General features: G+C 43.4%; 2 protein-coding genes across 6 annotated transcripts in view; both read left to right on the top strand.

Annotated features, from left to right (window-relative positions):
• Nucleotides 1-30: 30 nt before the first annotated feature.
• Nucleotides 31-14,268, top strand: HDAC3 (histone deacetylase 3). Of its 3 annotated transcripts, none has more exons than XM_025923448.2 (15): nt 31-180; nt 288-370; nt 1,681-1,823; nt 6,127-6,208; nt 6,338-6,394; nt 6,515-6,570; nt 6,956-7,089; nt 7,624-7,704; nt 8,079-8,152; nt 8,316-8,380; nt 9,722-9,811; nt 9,938-9,996; nt 10,277-10,356; nt 10,655-10,812; nt 13,614-14,268. In XM_025923448.2, exons 1-15 carry the CDS (start codon nt 126-128, stop codon nt 13,681-13,683), a joined length of 1,287 nt encoding a protein of 428 aa, XP_025779233.1. In that variant the 5' UTR covers nt 31-125; the 3' UTR covers nt 13,684-14,268. The 3 variants fall into 3 exon arrangements, with proteins under 3 accessions (XP_025779233.1, XP_086558298.1, XP_025779231.2); XM_086702172.1 differs by having other exon boundaries at nt 88-193; XM_025923446.2 differs by having other exon boundaries at nt 90-196.
• Nucleotides 14,269-15,952: 1,684 nt separating this feature from the next.
• The window catches only part of DIAPH1 (diaphanous related formin 1), a 105,675-nt gene continuing 97,466 nt past the window's right edge, over nt 15,953-24,161 (top strand). For all 3 annotated transcript variants that reach the window (XM_086702087.1, XM_086702071.1, XM_086702079.1), the window contains exon 1: nt 15,953-16,191. In XM_086702087.1, the coding sequence (XP_086558213.1) occupies nt 16,075-16,191 (117 nt within the window). In that variant the 5' untranslated portion in view covers nt 15,953-16,074. The remainder of the gene's footprint in view (nt 16,192-24,161) is intronic.

The raw sequence follows: 24,161 nt of genomic DNA on the forward strand, positions 1-24,161 counted from the left end.
GAGGCGGGGCCTGGATTTCCCGGTTCCGCAGAGGCAGGCTGCGTGCTTGCGCAGCACGTACGAGCGGGGGTGGGGCAGGCAGCCGGGCGGGCGGCGGAGGCACGGGGCCTGGTCCCGCCGGCACCATGGCCAAGACCGTGGCCTATTTCTACGACCCTGACGTGGGCAACTTCCACTACGGTGAGGGAACAAGGTGGTACGCGAGGGGTTTCGGGACGCGGAAGTTACGAGGCGGGGGGACTACAACTCCAGCGAAGGGTACTGACGAACTCTTTTCCCACCCCCAGGGGCAGGGCACCCTATGAAGCCCCATCGCTTGGCATTGACCCATAGTCTGGTCCTGCACTACGGTCTCTATAAGAAGATGATCGTGAGTCCCAACATCGCTGTTGGGTTTGGAGGGTGGGGGCGAGCTGGGCGGCCCTAGGATAGGTGGGCTGCACTGAAAGCACGGGTTGCGACCTACCCTTATTTCAGGAGTCAGGAACACCCACCTTGTGCGTAGTGTTGGTGGGTGGATCCACCGACTTAATGGGAATTACTTCTTCATCTTAGATCGCTAACCTTTGACCTCAAGTGGACCAACCTCTGGCCTATGGTTAGGGTGGAGTGGGGCTGGTTTAAAGGCAGATGTTTTCCTTTTCAGCATCTTAGGGTGTGGGCAGTGCTGTGGCTTCAAGAAAGAGAGAGGGGCTGGATCACTGTATCTGGATGTGAAGTGTTCCCACCGGTTCCCACCCCTTCTCCCCAACCTCTCTGTGCCTCTAAGGAGCTAGAGCTCCAGGGAGGACTCCGCAGCCCTGTGCGCAAATACCTATGGGTGTGTGAAAGAGAAGAGATGTCCTGGGTATTTCCTTATGAACTTAGAATACCCCCACACAGTTCTACTTAATTGCTCCCATCTCCCAGATATGCACATGGGGACAGATAATCCCCAGCTTGGATTTTATAGTTGTGATAGGCGATTATAGCAGTTAAGTTTAGCCCTCTTGGGTCACAAGGGGAATTGGACAACAGTATGAATGAGTGTTGCCCACTGTTTGTGCTGAGGCACAGAAAAGTGAAATGGTTATAGAAAAGACTGAGGTGATGTTAGTGCATGATTCTATGAATCCTTTGAAATTGTTTGCTGGTATGTACCTGTGTGCATTTTCTGGGGAGAGAAACTTTTTGTTCTAGCCTAGTTTCTAAAGAACTGTGTGAACCCCTCAAAAGATAATAAATCTCTGGCTTAGCACCTTGGCACTTTGGTTTTTAATTAGAAGGTTGTCACAAATCCTGTATTATTTAACTCCAAAATTAAGAACTCCAAGGAGAGAAAGGATGGCATCAGAGCCAAGGGGAGGAGATGAGTATGGAAAGAATCAAAACTAGGAGGTCCAAGGAAAAGTGCAGTGGATCAGGGCTCAAGGTTGAGAAGGTGGGAAAGATTGGGCTGGAAGTGGGAAGAAGGCAAGCCCACTGGTCTTGAGAAGGTTTGATCATAGTACCCCACCTGGCTAATCAGAGCCTCTCATCTTTACTGATGTTTGTTTCATATAATAGCTCGGATTGCAGCAGTGATAGGACCACTGCTGTGTGTGCTTTTGGACACTCCGCGGGGCTGGGGTCAGTGTGGGCAGTCTCAGCCCAATGAATGGGACTGACCTTGCCTCCGTTCACCTTGTTTTCCATCCCGAGGTCTTCAAGCCGTACCAGGCCTCCCAACATGACATGTGCCGCTTTCACTCTGAGGACTACATCGACTTCTTGCAGAGAGTCAGCCCCACCAATATGCAAGGCTTCACCAAGAGCCTTAATGCCTTCAACGTGGGCGATGACTGGTGAGGGGAGGCCTGGGATTTTTAATGCCAGCCATTTCAAGGAGAATGCTTGAATGAGGTCTCCTGGCAGCAGTGGGAACATATGAAAGGGGTCCTGTTTGTCAGTGAATCATCATTTATTCATTTGGTTTTTTTCAACAAATATTTATTGGCTGTTTGCCCTAGGCCAGGCCCTGTGCTAAGTCCTGTGAAGGAGAGGTACATGGCCAACTGTGAGAGTGTATACTTGGGAGAATTACCTGTCATGGGTATGGGGTTGTCAGTGGAGGCTTTCTAGGGGAAGTAACGGAGGTTAAGCTGAGATCTGAAGAAAGAATAGGAAGTAATTAGGTGAAAGGTGGTTGGGAGGACACAAGGTGAGGTAGGAATGTCATTGGGTATCAGGGACAATCTGCGCTGAGGGTTTGTGCGAGTGTGGTATGCCACTCATTTGAGAAACAGAAAAAAGGTCAACCACATTTTATGAAGGAAAGAGTGATCGGAATCAAGGCTAAAGAGATGCTTAGAACCTTTAAATGCCCTATAGGCATTTAAAGGTTAAACCTTTAAATAGCCCTATTATTAATTGAGGCTCTTACCCTTAGAGTAGACAGAAATTATCAAAGTGTTTTAAAAGTAAGAGTGATTTACCCTGAGAGAGGTTTACATTGAGCTTTTCATACAAAGAAGACTCAGAGTTAGGTCCTTTGGGGAAGGGAGTGGATAACAAAGATAAGCCATGATCCTTGCTTGCATTCTTGTATATATTCATGAAAATGTAATAGTCATAACAGTTACCATTTACTCAATTTATTTTTAAACTTTTTATTAGGAAAATTTCAAACATTTCGAAAGAATAGTACTGTAAACTCCCCTATATCCATCACCACCTGCAACACTTATAAACAAATGACCAATCTTACTTCATCTGCATCGCAGATCATTTTAAAGCAAACCTAACATTTTTGAAACGACATGTAAATACTTGATTGTGTATCTCCAAATGATACTCTTAAAAAAGAACTGTACATGCTTGAGTGTGTGGGTGGCTCAGTCCGTTGAGTGTCCAACTCTGGTTATTAGCTCAGGTCATGATCCCAGGGTCTTGGGATCAAGCCCCATGCCAGGCTCCTCACTGAGCATGGAGGCTGCTTAAGATTCTCTCTCTGCCTCAACTCCTGCTGTCTCTTCCTAACTCTAAAAATTAAAAACAAAAGAAAACAACCCCCCCATACACATTGTGATTATCGCTCCTAAAAAATTAGCAGTAATTCCTCAATATCATCATATATGCAGTCAGTATTCAGATTTCTGCAACTGTCTCCTAAACTTTTCTTTCTTGCAGTTGATTGTATTTGGTTGATAACATTTCTTAAGACTTTTAATCTGTAGTGTTTCCTTCTCTACTTTGAATTTATTTCTTGAGGAAACCAGGCTGTTGATCTGTAGTCTCCTACAACAGCTACTGTTTATTGAGTGTTTATTGAGTGTTGTAGTCCTTTTAAGTTAGGCATAAGGATACCAAATTTGAGGAGATTTACGTAACTAGCCCGAGTCACAAAACTGGTCAGTGAAAGTGGCAGGATTCAGATCCAAAGCCCAGGTTTTCAGACACTTCAGTGTTCCCCGAAAGGTGTTGCCAGTGGAAGCACTCTGGGCTGGAAGATGGAAACCAAGTCCTTAGGCTGGCATTGACCACCTTCCCAGGCTTACCCTCATGTCCCTGCTTGCATTGGATTCCTTTCTGGAATGCCCTTTGCTCCTCTTTCAACCTCTCCAAGGCCTTCCTGGTCTTCACACCACCATGAAGTTTCATACCATGAAGACTTTCTTGACCACACGAGGCACAAAGTTCTGTCCTGTACACACTGCCCTCGTCTTTTGGTGTTTGATCGCATGCTGTCTTGGGAGCTTCCTTGGTATTTTTTTTATTGCTGCTGCTGTTGGTTCTGAGCTAACTTTACAGGTGTCAGAATGCAGTCACCCTCAGGCCACAGCTGGGGCTCTGTAACTGCTCTCTGTGCAGTTAGGGAATACTACCTACCACTGGGCCCTTTGCACTGCCTCGGTTGTGCTGTCAAACTTAAGCTACACTCACACCTATGTGTGTATTTCAGATGAGAATCAGGGATTTTCCCTTTTAATTAATTGGGAATTAATTAATTAATTTTGATGGCTTTCAAATTAATGTACTATAAAAAACCCAATTATACTGCAAAGCTTTTAATGGAAAAAAAAAAAAAAAAGTCCCAGATCTATCCCTCCCACCCAAAAAATCCCTCTCCCCAGTGGCAGCCACTTTCAGGTCCTCAGCTATTTCTTCTGATATTTACCTTTGGATTTCAAAGCACTGATATTAATCTACTACTGTTCCTAATAATCTCTAATACTTAAGTAATGCCCTCTTTGTGTCAGGGCATTTTGTGTACTATCCTAAATGCTTCACAGGCAGTAGCTCATTTAATCTCATCAATCTCTGTGAACCAGGGTCTGCTATTGTCTCCTTTTTACAGATGAGGACACTTAGGCACAGAAACTTTATTTATTTAAATTTAATTAATAATTAATTAGTTTAGAGAGGAAAGAGCCAGAGCCTACATGCGTGGGGAAGGGGCAGAGATTGAGGGAGACAGAGAGTGTGAGATCATGAACCTGAACTGAAATGAAATCAAGAGTTGGGTACTTAATGGACTGAGCCACCAAGGCGCCTTAGGCCCAGAAACTTTAAATAGCTTGTCCAATGTGATCATTACCAAGTGTTGAAGAGTCAAAGTTTGAACCTAGGTAATCTGGCTCCAGAATTTGTCTCTTAAATCGTGCTACCATATTATACTGCCTGTTGTAATGTGCTTGTATTGCTATTTTTTCACTTTACAACTTAAAGTGTTTTCTATTAAGCTCTTAGTATGGGAAATGAGCATTTAGTCTCCTCATACCATCACCCTGGCTTCCCCTTCCCTTCCACCTTCACAATATATCACTATTTTTATTAAATAAGTATTCTATGTTTACATCGTTATAACTTTGAAAAATTCACTTACTAGAGAGCCAGATAGTATAGTATGATTTAATTTTTCTATTTGTACACCTTTTTGTTTTTCCAGGAGTCGATAATCACATTGTTTTTTAATTTGCTTAGTTTTCTAGGTATCAATTGTTAATTCTTCCCAGAACCTCTGAGAAATTATAAAACTCCCTACACCTCTTTTTTTTGTAGTCAAATGTATCAGCTGAACGATTATTTTTTGAGAACTAAAACTAGGGAGGGGTCTTTTAATCCTTTCCTTTTTTATAAGTCAAGTTTATGAAGGTAAATTTGCATACAGTAAAATTAACCCTTTTTAAAATTTATTTATTTATTTATTTTGGGTAGAGTAGGGGAGGGGCAAATAGAGAGAATCCCAGGCAGTCTCTGTGCTGTCAGCATAGAGCCTGATGTGGGGCTTGGTCTCCCAAATTGTGAGATCATGACCTGAGCAGAAATCAAGAGGCAGATGCTTAACTGACTGAGCCACCCATGTGCCTCTAAAACTCACCCTTTTTAGGCTTATAATTCTGAGAGTTTTAACAGTGTGTATCAAAGTATAGATTATTTCTATTATTCCACAGAGGGCTCTTATACTCTTACCGTCAGTCTCTTCTTTCCAGCTTAGGTCCAGGTAACTACTGATCTGAGGTCTGTCCCTATATTTTGCCTTTTCCAGAGTGTTATATAAATGGAGCCATATAATATATAATGTTTTGTATCTGGTTTTAAGCCTCTCCTTTTTATAAAAAAAAAGAAGGTAATAATTATAATTAACATCAACTTCTGGAGTACTAGGTACCACACGCTTTGTTAAAGACTTTCTATAGTTTATCCTTATTACTTTCTGTGGGTTATCCTTATCCTTACTGTATATGGGAATACAGTTTTTTCTTAAAAATGTGTGATTCTAAAGAATATTATTGAATGTTGTGTTAAAATCTGATATGCATAAAAGAATCTTTTAAGAATAACAAAGTTTATGTTCTCTCTTAATTTATTTCCTTTTTGGTGTGTTGCTTAAGTACCTAGAAGCTGCCTACTTTTCTCCCCAGCCAGGATGCGAACTCCCTGACAGAGTTAAATGTTTTTTTACTTCCATCCAGTGACTTGCACAGGGCTTGGTACATGGTTTGGTCCAAAATATTCGTTGAATAAATTTGCACATAACCTGGGTGCATAGGGTGTGGGGAGAAGGTTATTAAAGAATGGAGGTTGGAGGGGTTTGGAGTTAGGCGAGAGGTGTAGGAAGGACCTGGTTGGAAATAAAGAGCTCTGACTTGCTTCTCTTCCCTGCAGCCCAGTGTTTCCCGGGCTCTTTGAGTTCTGTTCCCGTTACACAGGCGCGTCTCTGCAAGGAGCAACCCAGCTGAACAACAAGGTGACCATGGCCCTGAGTCCTGTTCTCCCTTTCCTATGGGTCCTTTCACTCAAGGCCTTAACCCTGAGCCTGAGCTTCCAGCTTTGGGGATGGACAAGGAGGACTGTGAGTTGGGTGTTTGTCTTTCAGATCTGTGATATTGCCATTAACTGGGCTGGTGGTCTGCACCATGCCAAGAAATTTGAGGTGAGTGAGGAGATGATGGGGGAGACAATGACTGCCCTAGGTAGGTGGTCAGGATGACAGTAGGGGGCAGCTGGGTAGAGGAGTCGTTCCTCTCTTTGTAAGACCACTGTCTCACTATAGGCCTCTGGCTTCTGCTATGTCAATGACATTGTGATTGGCATCCTGGAGCTGCTCAAGTAAGTAGCCTGGGAGGAGTTGGAGGGACTTGTGAGACCTGTGGGTGAGGAGGTCTCTCAGATGGCACTGGCCCTGACCCCGGCCTCCACCCCCATACTAGCTTCTCCACAGTTCATAATGCTTTGCTCAGACTACGTCCTCTGTGTGTTGCTGGAAACTCCCTGCTGCCTGCTCACATTTCAGTCTTCTCTGCACATCCCTCTCCTGTCCCTGCCTCTAGGCTGGAGCCCCAGGGTTGCCCTTAGGGATGGCATTAGGTTTCAGCGGATTTGGGCTGAAGCAGACTCTTCCTAATTCCAGACCTTGTTTTGGGAGGAGTGGGTTAGGTGGTTTTCTTGCTGGAGTTCCATTCTACCTCAGACCCTGGCTTGGCTATCATCCCAGGTACCACCCTCGGGTGCTCTACATTGATATTGACATCCACCACGGTGATGGAGTTCAGGAAGCCTTCTACCTCACTGACCGGGTCATGACAGTCTCCTTCCACAAATATGGAAACTACTTCTTTCCTGGCACAGGTATGGGAATAGGGATGACCATCCCCTTTGCTCCTTCAGCTCTTCACTGTGATGGCCTCCTGCTCAACCTTCAGGTCTCGGCTCAGGTGGCCTCTCCTCAGAGAAGTCTCTCCTGACCACCACAGTTAAAAGTAATCCCTCCTTCCCCATTACTCTGTCACATCCTCGTGCTTGCTTCTCTTAGAGCACTCACTGCTATTTGTATTTATTGCGGTGTTTTGTTTTGTTTACTGTGTCCCTCCTCATCGTGCCCACCTGCCAAGAATATAAGCTTGGTGGGATTTCATTCATTTCTTAGTTCTTTTTACTACTAGATCCCCTGTGCCTAGTACACAGGTTGGCTCATAGTAGGCCCACAAATATTATTTGTTGAATGAATGCAAGCCACGAGAGGTGGGGTGGCTCTAGGAAGTATGTGGTAGAAGGACATAGAGGTAGTGAGAGGCCCTCAGGGTACGGGTTGGGGTTGAAGCAGCTGGGTTGTGAGTGCCCTCTGTGGATGGCTCCCACCCCCTACTCTCCACTTCCCTATAGGTGACATGTATGAAGTTGGAGCAGAGAGTGGCCGCTACTACTGTCTAAATGTGCCCTTGCGGGATGGCATTGATGACCAGAGTAAGTATTGAAGTCTTTTCCCTGCACGTTAGACCTCTTCTTTCTCTCCTTGAATTAACCTCTTCTGCCTGGTATTGTCTGCTATTGGGCCAGGTGTCCTTAAGGATGAATGGCCTTCAGAGGGACCATGAACCCCCCGGAAATTGTATGCAACATGTTATGTGTAGGTGCATTTTTTTGGGAAAAGGGTCATTAGCTTTCATCAGTCACTCAAAGGTGTCTGGGACCCCATTCAGAAGTTCAGAACCAGTGATTTGGTTCTTTGGGTTGCCCCTTTTCCTGGGCTACATGCTCTCTCAACCCCCTTTTTCCTTTTGTTCCCTGTCTCCCCATCCCCTTGGGGTGCCAGGTGCCCATCTTTGGCCCTCTCCCAGGTTACAAGCACCTTTTCCAGCCGGTTATCAACCAGGTAGTGGACTTCTACCAACCCACGTGCATTGTGCTCCAGGTAATACTGTCAGTGCCTCCTCAAGAGGGCTCTGCCTGGGCTTAGGGGAAGAAAGCAGGGAGGAGGAGAGCCCCAGTGTTGGTCAGGGAAAGGAAGTGAAGGACATCTGGGACGTTCTGATCGGTTATCTCACTGCAGCTGCCTGGGGTTTTGCTTTTTGCAGTGTGGAGCTGACTCTCTGGGCTGTGATCGTCTAGGCTGCTTCAACCTCAGCATTCGAGGGCATGGGTGAGATTTGCCTTCCTTCCCTGCCCCCAGGTTTTCAAGTGGCTTTGGGCCTTGATACACAAAGTGGGGGTAGGTGGCAAATGGGCCATAGGAAGAATAGGGAGAGTCACTCCTATGCAGTGAGAAAGGCCCATGCAGAGGCACTGAGACAGGGAAGAGCTGGTGTAGCAGAGGAGATGAAGTCACAACAGTGAGGCAAGAACACAGGGAGCAAGCTGGAGGTGGTTTGGCTTGAGGCCTGCGAAGGCAGTTGTGGCAAGGTTGTACAGAGCCCTTACCTCATGGTAAGGAGTCTGGATTATATTTCAGATATGATGGGAAACTGCTGGAAGATTTTAAACAGGGAAGTGACATGATCCAACTCAGGTTTGAAAGTGACTGCTCTGGGGCGCCTGGTGGCTCAGTCGGTTAAGCGTCCGACTTCGGCTCAGGTCATGATCTCACGGTTTGTGAGTTCGAGCCCTCTGTCAGGCTCTGTGCTGACAGCTCAGAGCTTGGAGTCTGCTTTGGATTCTGTGTCTCCCTCTCTCTCTGCCCCTCCCCAACTAGCACTCTGTCTCTGTCTCTCTCAAAAATAAATAAACATAGAAAAAATTAAAAAAATAAAAAGAGAAAGCGACGGCTCTGACTGCTGAATGCAGGAAGGATTGGGGTGGGGGTTGGGGACAGGAGTGGAGGTGGGAAGACCAGCTAGGAAGCCATTGGTGTCGTCCAGGCAGCAGATGCAGTGCCTGGGTTTAGGTGGAGAAGGTGACCAATGAGACGTACATGATTGGAGTTCTATTTTGGAGGCTAGAACTGACAGCACTTATTGGTGCATTAATGAGAATAGTTGATTAACAGGTAGGGTGTCAGGGTGGGTGTTGAGCAGGATGGAGGTGGGAGTACACTTTGTTTTTTAAATTTTTATTGAGATATAATATGTATGCAATACATTACACATATCTCAAGAGTATAAATCAATGAATTTCATTACCTAGATCAAGATATGGAACCTTTTCAGGGCGCTGGGGTGGCTCAGTCAGTTAAGTGTCCTGCTTCGGCTTAGGTCATGATCTCACAGTCCGTGAGTTTGAGCCCTGCGTTGGGCTCTGTGCTGACGGCTCAGAGCCTGCAGCCTGCTTTGGATTCTGTGTCTTCCTCTCTCTCTGCCCCTCCGCCAGTCATGCTCTGTCTCTCTCTGTCTCTCAAAAATGAATAAATGTTAAAAAAAAAAAATTAAAGAAAAAAGATATGGAACATTTTCTAGTTCCCTTGTGCTCCTTCCAGGCAGTAGCTAGAGATGTACACTTTGAGTTTTTGAGAACTTCCTCCAGCTATTCCCCTGGTTCCTTTTAACAGGGAATGCGTCGAATATGTCAAGAGCTTCAATATCCCTCTTCTGGTGCTAGGTGGTGGTGGCTATACTGTCCGAAATGTTGCCCGCTGCTGGTGAGCATGCTCCCTGATTTTCTTCCTCCCCCTTGTCCACTGTGAGTTGGGGGCTCCCTGAGAGATGGCCAGGTGGGCCCTTCAGCCCACTTGCTCAGCTGAGCCCACTCTGCTGTTTGGTTTCAGGACATATGAAACATCGCTGCTGGTAGAAGAGGCCATTAGTGAGGAGCTTCCCTATAGTGGTAAGGACCACCCCATGATACCCCATAGCAGGAAGCCATTCTCAGAAGACCCCTGAATAGCCTGGTTTGAAGGCAGATCAGAATTTTTTTCTTATTATTATTACAGGTTGGAAATTTGACACTCTAGGAGCTCTGCAGACTGAACTCCTAAGCAGGGAAAAGATTGGACAGCTCTTTTGCAGGGGGTTTGGATGAGAAGGAGATAGGTTGGGAAGTCTCAGGACCTGCCTGTCTCTGTCTAAGCCATGCCTTCTCTCCTGATCTCCCTTTCCCTGCTTAGAATACTTCGAGTACTTTGCCCCGGACTTCACACTCCATCCAGATGTCAGCACCCGCATCGAGAATCAGAACTCACGCCAGGTCAGCAGCTTGGAGAAACTGAACACAAGGGTTGGGGGAGCCTAGGAGAGGTCCAGGATGAAATCAGAGAAACCAGAGAAGAGAGGAAAGTTCTTAGTTGTCACTATAACTCTTATCAGCTAGGAGACAGCCTGGGTTCAAGTAGAGGCAATTGGGGTCGGGAGGAGGGACATTTATCAGGTGGGTACTTGAACTAGGATTCAGAAAGGGATTAGAACTAGGATGGTATGGGTGAAAGGTAGCTAGAAGTGTGGGTGCTCTGGGAATCACTCACTCTCTATTCCAAATCCCAAATCAGTACCTGGACCAGATCCGCCAGACAATCTTTGAAAACTTGAAGATGCTGAACCATGCACCTAGCGTCCAGATTCATGATGTGCCTGCAGACCTTCTGACCTATGACAGGACTGACGAGGCTGATGCAGAGGAGAGGGGTCCTGAAGAGAACTATAGCAGGTCTGGGGCAGTGATTTGACAGCCGGGGCTTCCAACAGGCATATGGGGGAAATTAAGAGGGAAAAAGTAAATTGGAAGGCATTAGCTTGATTGCTTCTGGCTTAGCTCCTTTAGTACTTACTTTTTGGTCTGTTGCAATTCCACACTCTTGGTGTGTGTGTATGTGTGTGGGTATGCCACAAATAAGTAATTTATTGTCAAAATTTTAAACAACACCAAAATATGTTAAGCTTGCATTCACACAGTCCCAGACCAGTTTGACAAGTAACCACTGTTAATAGTTTGATTTCTATTTTTTCAGATAGATCTTTTTCAATAGATTATAAGTATACTACTCAACATACATGTATGAACACAAACACCTACACACTCATTCTCAGAGTTTGTGCATCTTTTGTTTTTAAATGTAAGTTGGATTATTCCATACAAGTTGCTCTACAATTTACACCTTTTTTTTTTAACATATCTTTCCATGTGATTATGTATCGATCTGCTTCATTATTTTATTAGCTGTATAATATTGCATTGTGTGGGTGTAGCATAATCTAAGTACCACTGATGGCATTTACATTATTTCCCTTTTTTTTTTTTACCATCACAAAGAATATGGTGATGCACCCCCTTATACAAATATACGTCTTTGTATGCTTGTTTCAGTAGGCTGTGTGCACTAAAACTTTTTATATTTGTTGCCAAATTGCCCTCCAAAAAAATCTGTAACAGTTTATAATATTCCCAGCATTTTACATGCTTCTTCAGGTTCAGAGCTCTACAGGTCATTGCTTATATACTCTCTAAGACCCTTTGATATCTTTCCTCTGTTCATTTTTTTCAGGTGTGATAATTATATTATGTCTTTTTTTAAGTCTTTATCTTTCTGAGATACATATTAAAATATTTACATGTGCATTGAGTTAGGGAAAAAAAGAGATTAGAGCTTTTAAAAAATTTTTTAAATCCCAGAATAGGTTTTTCTGAAAAATGAAGGGAAAAGACAGCAGAAACAAGAAGTGTAGAAACAGATGCACTTAATGGAGAACAGATATCCTTACTTGACTGAGGGATAACCACAGCTGGTTACCTGCACCTCCCATGCAGTGTTAGAGGTTCGAGCTGGCTCTGAGTGTGATGACCTTCTCAGTCCCTTCCAGAATCTGCTTCTCTTAGAGGTCAGCTTTCAGATTTCTCCTTTAGATCTGGGCTTTACTGCTTGGACCTTTGGAACCACTCTACTCCTCCTCCATGAACACCCTCTTCTTCCCACTCCTGGTTGAGGAGGTATCAGAACCTCTGGCCTAAGGATTCCTTTTGAATGCATCGCCTCCTTGTCAACTTCTCCAGGTCTCTGAAGCTTGACTTCTAGAATTGATTTTCTTAGAAATGTGCTTTGAAGTTTCTCCTTTTGGCAAAGTTTGGCTTTTTCATCTCTGGTTCTAGGCTGGTGTCTGGGCCTAGTCTGTGTATAATACTACCCCCTCTCAACAGCCAGCAGAAGCCTCAGGCCTCTTCCTGCCCTAAGCCCTACCTCACTGTGAGACCACTCACCGAGTTCCTGTTCTTTGATGCCTATAGTTCCAGCTTGCATAGCACTTGCAGAATTGTAATAGGAGTGACTACTTTTTGTGGATTTGCTAAGCATCAGACTCAATCCTAAGTGCTTTATATTAAAACATATGTATCTTTATGTCATCGTTCTACTGTCATCAGACAACCCTAAAAGGTTATCCTCAAATTACCTGAGGAGGAATCTGAGGCTCAGAGAGGTTAAGTAATTTGCCAAAGGTCCTACAGCTAGTTAAATATCAGGACTGAGAGTCAAGCCTGAGTCTCTGACCCCACATCTTTAACTCTTATGCACTCAGAGGTAACTGAGACATTGTTTACCAGGCAGATAGGGCTTTCCCTGACTTTGTTCTCCAGCTTCTCTTTGACGACTTTCTCCCTTCTTGCTCAGTTATCAGTGTGGGCAAGGTAATTCAGTTTTCAGTTACTCATATTCTCTCAGAGAGTAGTTTTCCAAAAAGAAAGAAACAGGTATTGAGTACTTACTGGGCACTGAGTTGCTTTCGCATCCCTTTCATCACTCTCCTTTCCATTGCTCTTAGAACAACGCCCTATTCTTTGACCAGGGCTTTAGAAAGCCCTGTGTGCTGGTGTTTGCCTATGTCCATGGTCTTGTCTGTAACTACTCTCCTCCCTGCACACTGCTCCCAACTATCCTGGCCTCCGTGCTCCTACTGGAATACATCAGTCACCCTCCACCTGATAACACTGTACTTGGTTTTCTTGGAGCTTAAAATGGGCTTCCACAGATATTTGTCTGGCTAGCTCCTTCTCGGATTTGAAGTCTTACCTTAGAACAGCTGTCTGTAATAATTCTTCCTGAAGTTTACCCTTTTTCTCCCCTTCACTCTCATTCAGATCCCTTTATTTCTTTTTTTTTTTTTTTTTTTCAGAGCACTTTCCACCATGGTAAATTATCATCTTTATTTACTTACTTTGTTAGTTACTGTCAGTCTTGTTTATTTGGTGAGTGTTTTGAGGATAGGCAGAAATTTTACTGAACTTATTGTCTACTGTATCGCTGTGGCTTATGATGGTGGCTGGCATAGAGTAGTCCCTCAGTAAATGTTTATTGACTACAAGAATGGATGGAATGGATCGCTACCAGTCTCTGCCAACAGGAGAGGAGTAGTTCCTTGACAAAAGGGGCCTAAGACATTGCTCCAGAGAGGGTGCCTGTGTGGGGGAAGATGAGAATTTGGGGAATAGGACCCTGACCTCTCTCCCTTGCTTTGCAGGCCAGAGGCACCCAATGAGTTCTATGATGGAGACCATGACAATGACAAGGAAAGCGACGTGGAGATTTAAGAGCAGCTGGGCTTGCTCTATCACAAGGAATTCCTTTTTACCTCTTGTTTGGGCAGGAGGGAAAAGATGTGGCGCCCACAGCCCTGGACGGTCACTTTCAGGGCTTTACCAGTGCTGGAGGAGGGTTTGGAGACCACACCTGGTTTTTGAACCAACTATCCCCTTTACTGTATTTCCCAAGGCCTGACAATGGTACTTATTAGGGATTGGATGGGGACAAGGATAACTTCCCCTAGGACATCTTGGGCAATGGGCCCTAGATGCTGTTCCCAGCTACTTTGGCCCCCTTATTCCTTTCCTGCTTCCCTCCAACCCAGAGACTTACAGGGATGAAGATGTTAGATGGGAGTAAAGTTGCCTCTGACTTTCTCCTTTCTTGGTTTCCCCTACAGCAAGCCTTGTTTTCAGTGCAGGTGAAGAGTGAGGGATTTTAGGGGTTTCTGGCTCTCTAACATCTTAACCCCAGATGATGGGAAATATGGTTTTGAGTCCGGGGAGGATGTAAAAATGTCTCTTTCTAACTTTTGGCTTTATGTCCATTTTACCACTGTTTTTATCCAATAAACCAAGTTGGTATTTTTTGTACTTTTTGCCTTCCTGGGAATATTCTTAATTCTTGCTAGCTGCCTATGTATGAAAGGAGAAGAAATGGGGGTCATGATGTATATAATAAAAATCATAGTTAACATTCATTCAACACTTATCTTAGGCCCTGTGTATGAATTCTACGTGGATTATGTTACTCATATATAGGGAGTTCTTAAAGCATTCTGGTTAAGAGTTAGACAAACCTGAGCAATTACTAGCTTAAGAGAGGGAGTAGAAGATGACTTGATGTTTTGGAACCTTTATGTTTGGAATGGTAATGCTAGTTGGTGAAGATACACTGAGATAAAACGTTAAGTGCTTAGCATGGTGCCTGACAAGTGGTTGCTCATTATCTTAACTGTCTTGGTGAAGAATGATGCTAGATACTGTAGTAGCCACAAATGTGGACCCTTCCCTGACGTTCATAATCCAATAAAGAGTGAGGTAAATGGTATAGCAGATGTAGACAGCGGTATGAGAAAGAAGAGTGATAGATGGATCATTCCTTCCATGCTTTGATCCTGTGTCGGTGCTCTAGCTTAGAAAATAATATCCCATGCCCTAAACTGAGCACTGGGGTCTCAGAGTTCCCTCCAGGAACATATATTTGAAATCTTTTGTCAGCTGTGGGTGAGATAATTCCATCCATATTTTGAGGGCCTACTGGGGGCCACATTTTTCACAGAAGGAACAGATGTAGCTGGGAGAATGGATGAGATTACTGAGGGAGAAATGAAGCTGGATGAGCAAAGAACACACTCTTCGAGAACACCTGCTCTTTTCACTCAGGTTTGGTTTTTGTCAGTAGGATATCTTGGTCAAACATAGGACTTCCCAGACTAATCTGGATTAAAAAAAAATTTTTTTTATCACTTATGTGCCCTCGAGCAAGTCACTTTAACTCTCAGAAGTCCCAAATTTTCTATCTGTAAAATGGTGAGACTAATGGAGTCTGTCACATGGCAATGCCAGGATTCAGTGAGGAACAACACGGAGAGTTTTGCATAGTGTCTGGTTTAGAGCAAGTGCATGGTAAATGGTAACTATTATTCCTGAGTAGTCACCTATTGGCAATAACTAGTTTTTCAGAATAAAAAACACCACTGGGAAATAGACCTGCGATTCAAAACTAGGTGATCTAACTCCAGTCTAGCACTTGCTCTGGACCACTCTCTATTCCAGGCACATAGCTTTCAATAAATAACTGCCGCTTTCAAATTTTTTCATGTGCTCCACTGATGTTGCACACATAAAAAACTGTATTATCCTTGAAATACCCGCACTGGATTTTCGGCCAAAATGACATCTCTTATTTGATTTTTTGTTTAGATAAGATCCTGGTCTAGGGTGTGAGAGGGTATAGGCTTTACAGCCACGTGGGCAGTGTGGGAGCGGGGAGGCCTGCGCCGCTCCAACCACCAGGTGGCGCTATTCCCTGTCGAGGCCGCAGAGTTGCACCGCCCACTCACCACCATTTCCCCCCCCCCCCCCCCCCCCACGTGAGTCCGAATGGTTAGGTCCGCCAGGCAGGTAGTTTGCTTCCGCGCCTTCCCTCCACCCTCTCACTTCCCCCATTGGTAGGAGCTGCTGGTCCGGGCGGAAGTGGGGCAGGCGGGCGGGAGCGAGGCGTCGCCGTTGTATATTCATGAGGCGCGCGCAGCCCGGCATACTAATGAGGCGGGGCGCGGCGGCGGGCTGAGGAGGGAGCTGTTGGGCGGCGGCGGCCGGTCGGGAGCTGCCCGGCGGGAGCTGCCCGGCGGGAGCGGCGTAGGCGCGGGGTCATCTGCCAGCGCGAACCTGGACATGGAGCCGCTCGGCGGGGGCCAGGGTCCCGGCCGCGGGACCCGGGACAAAAAGAAGGGCCGGAGCCCGGACGAACTGCCTGCGGCGGGCGGCGACGGCGGCAAATCCAAGAAATTTGTGAGTGTCCCTCCCACCCGGTTCCTTCAGCCTAGCCCGGTAACCGTCCTCCGGTCCCCGGTGACCCCCGCAGCCGACCCCAGGGCTGTACGCCCGTCTCTAGGGAGCCGCCCCCGCGCCTCTCTTCCTCCGTTTGCTCGGTCCTGGGCTCCACAGCCGGACATCCTACCCCTCCGGGACCTCGGGAATCCCCGGAGTCCCACCCGGCTCTTGCCCCGGCAGCCTCGGGGCTTCCTTCACCCCTTCAGCCCGTACGCTCTGCCCTTCGCCCCCATAGCCCGGCGGGTCTTAGCCCCATCTCTTCCTTCTCAGCCCCACTTCCTTTCTTCTTCCTCTGTTACCCGCACACGCCTTCTCTATCTTGTCCTCTGTGTTTTTCTGGGTCCATTATTTATTACCCTTCCACAACCCCTCCCCCCCCCCCTTTTTTTTTTTGTATCCTCTTATTTGCTTCTCTTAAAGGTCACTTCCTTCTCAAGATTGATCCCTTTCACCTGCTAACTTTCCTCCCTCCTCGCCCCGGCTCTGGGCCCTCAGCCCGGTGTCACCTGATAATCCTTCCCCTCTGGAATGTTACCTGACTTGGCTTCTACCTTCCCTGGACGTTTGTCCTTGTGATTGCAGGAATGGGTTCCTGCCCAGGTCCTATGGTCATTGGGCATGACGTTAATTTGTTTCCCAGTATTTCTCCATCCCGAGAACCTGCCTCTTTGCCCTGTTGCTTATCACTTTTCAGAGGGTTAGAACTTCTCTCATGATGATGCCTTTCTTGATTTAGGATGGTGATAAACCTTCCTCATAGGGAGGAAGTTAGGCTGCAAGTCCAAGAAGTTTGAGTAATTGAATCGCTTTTTATGTTTCCCATGAAAACCATCTCAATTCTTCTGCCACCTCCTGTGTGACAGGCTAGTGACATCCCTTTTCCTACCTGTACAAGAAAGAGTATAGCTGTCCCCAGGTGTCAGTGACTTCCAATCTGAGTTAGAAAGAATACTGATATTCATGTAACACTATCATATTTCATTACTTTTGCCCACATTAAATCTTGTTTACTCCTCTCTCCAGGGAGCTATTTGTTTGCTTTTTACTGTAAAAGCTTTGAAAGATACGGGACACTATCCAAGAGAGGGAAATAGTCTTGGATCTTAATAATCGTTTGCTAGTTGTAATTGTAGTTATTAGTCTTTTCTTCCAGGTGATTATGCCTCCACCACGGTATCTCTTTCTAGTAACCAAATGGATTCTGACTCTTTGCTCCTTTATCCCCAACCTTTAGTATTCTGATCCAAACCCACAAATTTGGGAAGAAAACTGATAAAATGATGGAAACAGGAAGAAAATGTTGCTTTGGGACCTAGAGGATTGAGATGTGGAGAGTTCTAAGCAGAATTAAAATAGTGACTCATCTCTTCCTACCTATTTCTAGCAAGGCAGGTGCTTCTGGACTGTCCTTTCCAGTGACTTATGGGCTGTCAGTAACTGCCTTCTTTTTTTTTTTTTTTTTTTTTTTTAATTTATTTTTTTAATCTGGTGAACATCTGTTTTTCCAGAAATGTAGAATTAATGGTAGTGAGGACCCTCCCCCTCGTGATTAAAGAAACATTTCCTTATGTTTGTTTAGGATAGTAACTGACACTCTAGTTAGAGAGCTTTCCTTCTAAGAATTAAATTCTGGGGCTTATAATCCTTTTTTATTATAAACATACATATATCTGTTATTGTTGTTTTGCTCTTGTTTCCATGGGTACTGTTTGACCTTCCTCCCCCACATTCTAGCTATTCCTGCTGATGTATTGAACTCTGTGGCTTGTAATGTTTTTCAGGTCCTTAAATAGAATTTTGTTTGTGCTTTTGTTTTACCTAATACCTGCGTGTTTCACAAGTGAAGGGAATTGAAGTTGAGATACCTGAGGAAACTTAACTTTCTTTCACCTGTGTTTTGGAATGTCCATGGACTCTTGTGTATGCTGGGTGGATTTGGCTCAGAGTTTTTGGTATTTGCTTTACAGAGGGTGGAGCCGAACCAAGTTCTCTTTTTCTTTCTGAGGTGTTGGTGTTAACTCTTAACCGGCTGAAATGTTTAAAAAAAAGAGAGAGAGAGAGAGAGAGAGAAAGAAAAAAAAATTGTGTAGCACTGGTAGTGAGTAGAATTGCATTCAGAGCTAGGGGATTGGAAAGTTTCCAGAAAAGTAGTGCTACTTAACCCCTTTCTTGCCAACTGTAACTTACCTCAAGGCATCAGAATATTCTCTCATTGTTCTTTTTATGAGAACTCTGTGACAGTGAGAGACCAGGAGGGGCATTGCAATCCACTTGTCTTTGTGTCTGTGTGTATATGTGGGTGCGTGGAGGGGGAAAAATTGCTGGTGTGCTTTTGTTACCCATGGCTTAGTTTTTTGAACTACAAGCTAAAAGAACTGTTTTGCCTGCTCCACCTTTGCTAGAGTGTGTGTTCTCTGGAATCCCATTAAGAATGTACTTTATAAGTCTCCCTTTCTCTCTGCCCCTCTCCCTGCTTGTGTGCTCTCTCTCTCTCCTTCAAAAATACAAAAACATTAAAAAAATAATAATTTTAAAAAGGGCACCTGGTTGGCTCAGTCGGTTGGGCATCCAACTTCAGCTCAGATCCTGATCTCCCTGTCTGTGGGTTTGAGCCCCGTGTCAGGCTCTGTGCTGACAGCTCAGAGCCAGGAGCCTGCTTTGGATTCTGTGTCTCCCTTTCTCTCTGCCCCTCTCTCTGCACATGCGCTCTCTCTCTCTCCTTCAAAAATAAACATTAAAAAAAAAAAAAAAAAAAGAATGTACTTTATAAAACTCCACTGGTTTGGACTTAGTGTGCCTGAAGGTTATTTGTTTGCATTTGAGGAGTTTCTCTTTAAGCTGCTGCATACCTTTCCAGGCTTATGCAGGTTCTAAGTACAGATCAAGTGAATGGAAGGCAGAGCTTACATATTGGCAAAGATACTTTTACCCTCTGAGACATCTTGGGTGGAAAGCAGATGGAGTTGAAGTTTAAAAAGTGGTTGGGAATCACCTTTTAAAAACATTGGGTTGTTAGAGATGCTGATACTTGTGGCTGAAGCTGGGCTGCCTGGTATTTCCTGATTCTTCATGAATCTTTCTCCTCCTGGGCCATAAGCATATCCTTTCTCCAGCATTGTTGCAGTTCCTTGCAGAGGTCTTTAGGATGAAGGAAAATAAAAATTCAAAATGAACAGAATGTTTTCTGATTTTTCAGCAGTGATGAATTTGGGTGTCAAATAAACTGCTGGCTGAAATATGTGTAAAGGTAGTAATTACAACCAGGGTGTTGGAGGCTGCAGAGTATTCCTGCATTTTATAAACACCATGTTTTATACAATCAAGAAGTTGATGCATTCTAAGAAGGAATATTACTTCCTGATTCAGCTAGAGGCATAAGTCTGTAAAACGTGAGTTTTAGCTTGGGATTAGAGAGAAGAGAAGATACATAATTTTTAAAATCTTGTTTAATATTAGATGTCAATGTATTGAATTTCACCAAGTGAGTTTCATGCCTTGTGAAAAACAAAGTGATAGTGAAAGTATAAATGTTTGGTTGTAGACCCCTGTCCGTCTGTCCGTAAGGAGAGCAGTCAAAGGTAAAGGATGCCAGGCAGAATTTTAGATAGTAGGGAAGATAGAGAATATGAAAGAAGTGGAGTTGTTTATGCAAATATCTGCTTCTATCTTACTAAGACATTAACTTTGATCCAGAAAGTTGCAGAAAACGGAGAGCTTTATACTAAAGTCATGTGATTTTTTTTTTTTTTTTAAAGATGATAAACAAAGGGATTACTTATTTTGGAAAGAGAGCCTACAGAAATGTTTGTGAGATGTTTGAGATGACAGAATGATACCTTAAAAATTGCTGCCCTTTTTCCTGCCTTGTTTTTAAAGAGGTAGCCCAAGGATCCACTTGATCATGTTACATTTACTTGTCTCAAAGGAAATCCTCCCTGACAAGAGGTCAGACCGAGGGAATCCCTCAGAATTAAAATCTCTGCCTTGAGAGAGTTGGTAAATGTTCGGATACTTTTATTAAAAAAAAAAAAGCTGAAAATTTTATGACATGTAAATTATATTTATTATAAAACCTAAGAAAATAGTTATGTGAGAAATGATTTAAGTTTGTTGATGCGCATATGGGTCAGAATAGACTAATTTTATTTCCTGTATGGTAGAATAACCTTTTGCTATCCCATGGGGCTCTCCATTTTATAAATGGATTGCCAAGTTATTCTTGGAGAGTATTAACATTTTCAGTGAAATGTAATGGAGGTTTACAAGATACGGTTATACCACATAAGATTTAGAAGAACAGGTTAAAATCATGTTTATTACCAAGAAATAGTAGTAATTGTAGAGAAAAGGTTTGTGTGTTCAGATAGTATGTTTTTTCCATTTTATGTCTCATTTGAAATCATTCATGACTACAAAAAGCATTCCTATTTGAAACAAGCTACGTGTTGTATTACTTAAGTGTTTTTCTTTATTTTGTTGCCCTTCCTCTTACTCACTTTTGTTTGAAAGCCTTAGGAAAGAATTTACCTCTTGCTAATGAGCAAAGCAGCCTTGAGTATTTGCCCCTAGTTAGGGTTAAGGAAGACAAAGGCAAGCCTCCTCTCCCCTTGCCCAGTTAATATCCTCCCCTCCTTCTTTGTTTTTATTCCCTATCTGCTTCTGTAGGGGCAGGGCCCAGTTCCCTGGGCAGCCAGGCTTTTGATGAATCAGGAGCGGTAAAAGCTGTTAATACTAAAATTTCATAAAGCTTCAAAGCTAAAATTGAAAAAGAATGTTTAGACACTGGGAACATATTTTACTTCATTTTACACCTCTCTTTTTCCTTTCTCTCTTCTTTCTTTCTCCCTTCCTTCCTTTCCCCCACAACCCCCTCCAAACATTCTATTAGAACCAAGGAACCCTTTTTAATAAAGTCAAAGAATTACTGGAAAAGAGAAGTATTAGGACCAGTGTTTCAATGAATTTTACCACCTATTACAGGATAACTAGGTGTATCATTGCTGTTTCAGCTCTGAGATTCTTCCATTCATTATTAAAACTTGCTATGAAGGGTAGCCTTAAAATTTTAGTGTTGGAAGGGACTTTAAATGTCATCAAGCCCAAACACCCACTCAGTGCAGTAGTCTCTTCTTACATTTGAAGTTTGGAAACATGGGGGGACCATGGGGTGGATGTTGGATAAATGAATGCAGAAGAAGCACAAATTTTGGATTCTACGTATCCTTTAGTAAATTTCAGGATCTTGGAATAGCTAGAGTAGTAGAAAGATTTTATAAAGGTAACGGATATACTAGAAGCTCTGTAACTGAGAGGGAAAAGATTGAAGAAACTGCTGTGTGTTGCCTGGCTCTCTGACAATCATAGTTTCAATTTGTCCTATAAATATTTGCTTAAATTTCTTTACTCTGAGAATGGGGATGGAACAGATAAGGGAACACAAAGGAGAATAAGTATAACGGAGCTGAATTAAGAGAAACACCTGGCATTCTTACGTGGAAGCATTCTTATATGGAAGATGGGATATTCCATCCTTGGTGGTGGTTAAGTGGTCCTTAGTCTAGGTGGTAGTGAAGTTGACATTTTAAGGTAGTAGGTAGAGGTAGAATTGATGGTGTTCTGGATTTTTGATTCTGTGATTTATTCCCTGTTTTAGAAATACTGCTGTGTGAAAGCATAGAGTTTGCATTTTCTTCTAAGATTTAAGGATCTAACAGAAGATAATTTATAAACTGTCTTTGATCCTGCAGGTCACAGAAGACCAAGGAGTATACCTTGGTATTGGGCTTACATCTCAGAAAAAGCTGCCTTATGTTTAATTTTTTTTTTTAAGTTTATTTATTTTTAGGGGAGGTGGGAACAGAGGATCTGGAGCTGGTTCCATGCTAACTGCAGGGAGCCCGATGCAGGGCTACAACGTACAAACCGTGAGATCATGACCTGAGCTGGTTGAATGCTTACCTAGCTGATCCTCCCTGGCACCCCTATGTTTGACTTTTTAAAAAAGCACCAAACTGTTTTCCAAAGTGAGTGTACCATTTTACATCCCCACAAGCAATATAGGAGTTCTAGTTCCTTGCTGACACTTGGTATGATCAGTCTTAAATTAGCCATTTCAGTGAGTATGTGATGGTACTTCAGTGTGACTTTAATTTGCATTTGTGTAATGATGTTGAGCATCTTTTCAACTATTTATTTGCTATTTATGTATCTTCACTGAAGTGTCTGTTCGAATTTTTTCCCATTAAAAAAAATTTTTTTTTAATGTTTATTTTAGAGAAAGAGAGAGAGTGCAAGTGGGGAGGGACAGAGAGACAGGATTGGAAGCAGGGTCCATGTTAACAGCAGAAAGCCCAATGTGGGCTTGAACCCATGAACCGTGAGTTCATGACCTGAGCCAAAGTCAGACGCACAACTGACTGAGCCACCCAGCTCTCCCTAAAATTTTTTATTATTATAGTCTATATGCAAGTAATTTGTTGGATATGTGTTTTGCAGATACATCTTTCTCCTATGATTTGCCTTTTCATTTTTTTTAACACTGTGGTATGAAAAACAAAAGTATTTAACTTTGATGAAGTCCAATTTTTAACTTTTTGCTTTTTGTGTCATTTCAAAAATCTGTGCTAAAATCACAGCCCATAAGATTTTCTTCTTGTTTTCTTTTAAAAATTTTATAGATGTAGCTCTTAAGTTCTCTTTTCCTGTATGGGTATGTTAATTATATCCTGCTCATGCTTTTGGGGGGTATATTTTCACTTGTAGGCAAAGACAGAACCTTTCTGATACTCAGGATTGGGGACCTTTGAGATTCCATTTATCCTGGAGTCATTTTCATCTTAATATGTGGTGGTAGAAAGCTTTTGTTCTCCTGTATGTCCTGTGCTACAGGGTGTATAGTGCCATTCTTCTATCTAAAAATATTAAAGAATGTTAAGCATCTTTTTTTTTAAGTTTTAATTTATTTATTCATTTAAGTAATCTTTACACCCAACATGGGGCTCAAACTCACGACCCCAAGATGAAGAGTCAGTGCTCTTCCGACTGAGCCAGCCAGGCGCTCCACTGTTCATCTTGATAGTAGGAAGATGAATTCATTCCAGACTGGAAGGACAGGGAGTAATAGTAACAACAACAGTAGCAGTAGTAATAAGGTTTGTTGCATACTTATACACCCCTAGCACTGTGCTAAAGAGCTTTAGATTCATTATCTCATTAATCTCTAACTCAATCTTATAAAATAAGTACTGTTGTTATTCCAATTTTATAGGTAATTAAACAGACTCAGATCAAGAAACCTGCTTTAGCTTGAAAAACTAGGATTCAGACTGAGGTCTGGCTTATTAAAAAAAAAATTTATTGGGGCGCCTGGGTGGCGCAGTCGGTTAAGCGTCCGACTTCAACCAGGTCACGATCTCACGGTCCGTGAGTTCGAGCCCCGCGTCGGGCTCTGGGCTGATGGCTCAGAGCCTGGAGCCTGTTTCCGATTCTGTGTCTCCCTCTCTCTCTGCCCCTCGCCCGTTCATGCTCTGTCTCTCTCTGTCCCAAAAATAAATAAACTTTGAAAAAAAAATATTAAAAAAAAAAAATTTATTCACCACTTTGTGCTGACATTTTACAAGTGTCCAGTTTTTGCACCTTTAGTATAAAAGAGTATTAACTGCTAGGAATTTACTAGAAAATGTTGGTGGCATCTCTTTAGTTATTTGATGACTGTAGTCTGTTAAAACTGGGCTCTCCTCCAGTTCATTTGGTGGGAAAGAAGTACTGGGTCTAGATGGACCACGTGCAGTGGCTAAATGGCTAACTGCTTTTTGCATTTAGTGATTTAAACTTTGAAATCATTGCAAGAATTACAATTAAACCTTTCTTAGACATGAAGAAGTAGCTATTTCAGTGCATCACAACCAATCTTTCCTCTGGCTCATGAG

The sequence above is a fragment of the Puma concolor genome, chromosome A1, assembly GCF_028749965.1.
Source record: "Puma concolor isolate L17-30 chromosome A1, mPumCon1.1.hap2, whole genome shotgun sequence".
In the NCBI taxonomy this organism is placed as follows: domain Eukaryota; kingdom Metazoa; phylum Chordata; class Mammalia; order Carnivora; family Felidae; genus Puma; species Puma concolor.

Excerpts from the sequence above, each read along its gene's own strand:
- HDAC3 (XM_025923448.2), top strand. The coding sequence starts at position 126 with ATGGCCAAGACCGTGGCCTATTTCTACGACCCTGACGTGGGCAACTTC. Across the intron at positions 8,153-8,315 it reads CCACGTGCATTGTGCTCCAG|TGTGGAGCTGACTCTCTGGG; the intron begins GTAATACTGTCA and ends TGCTTTTTGCAG. Across the intron at positions 10,357-10,654 it reads AGAATCAGAACTCACGCCAG|TACCTGGACCAGATCCGCCA; the intron begins GTCAGCAGCTTG and ends ATCCCAAATCAG.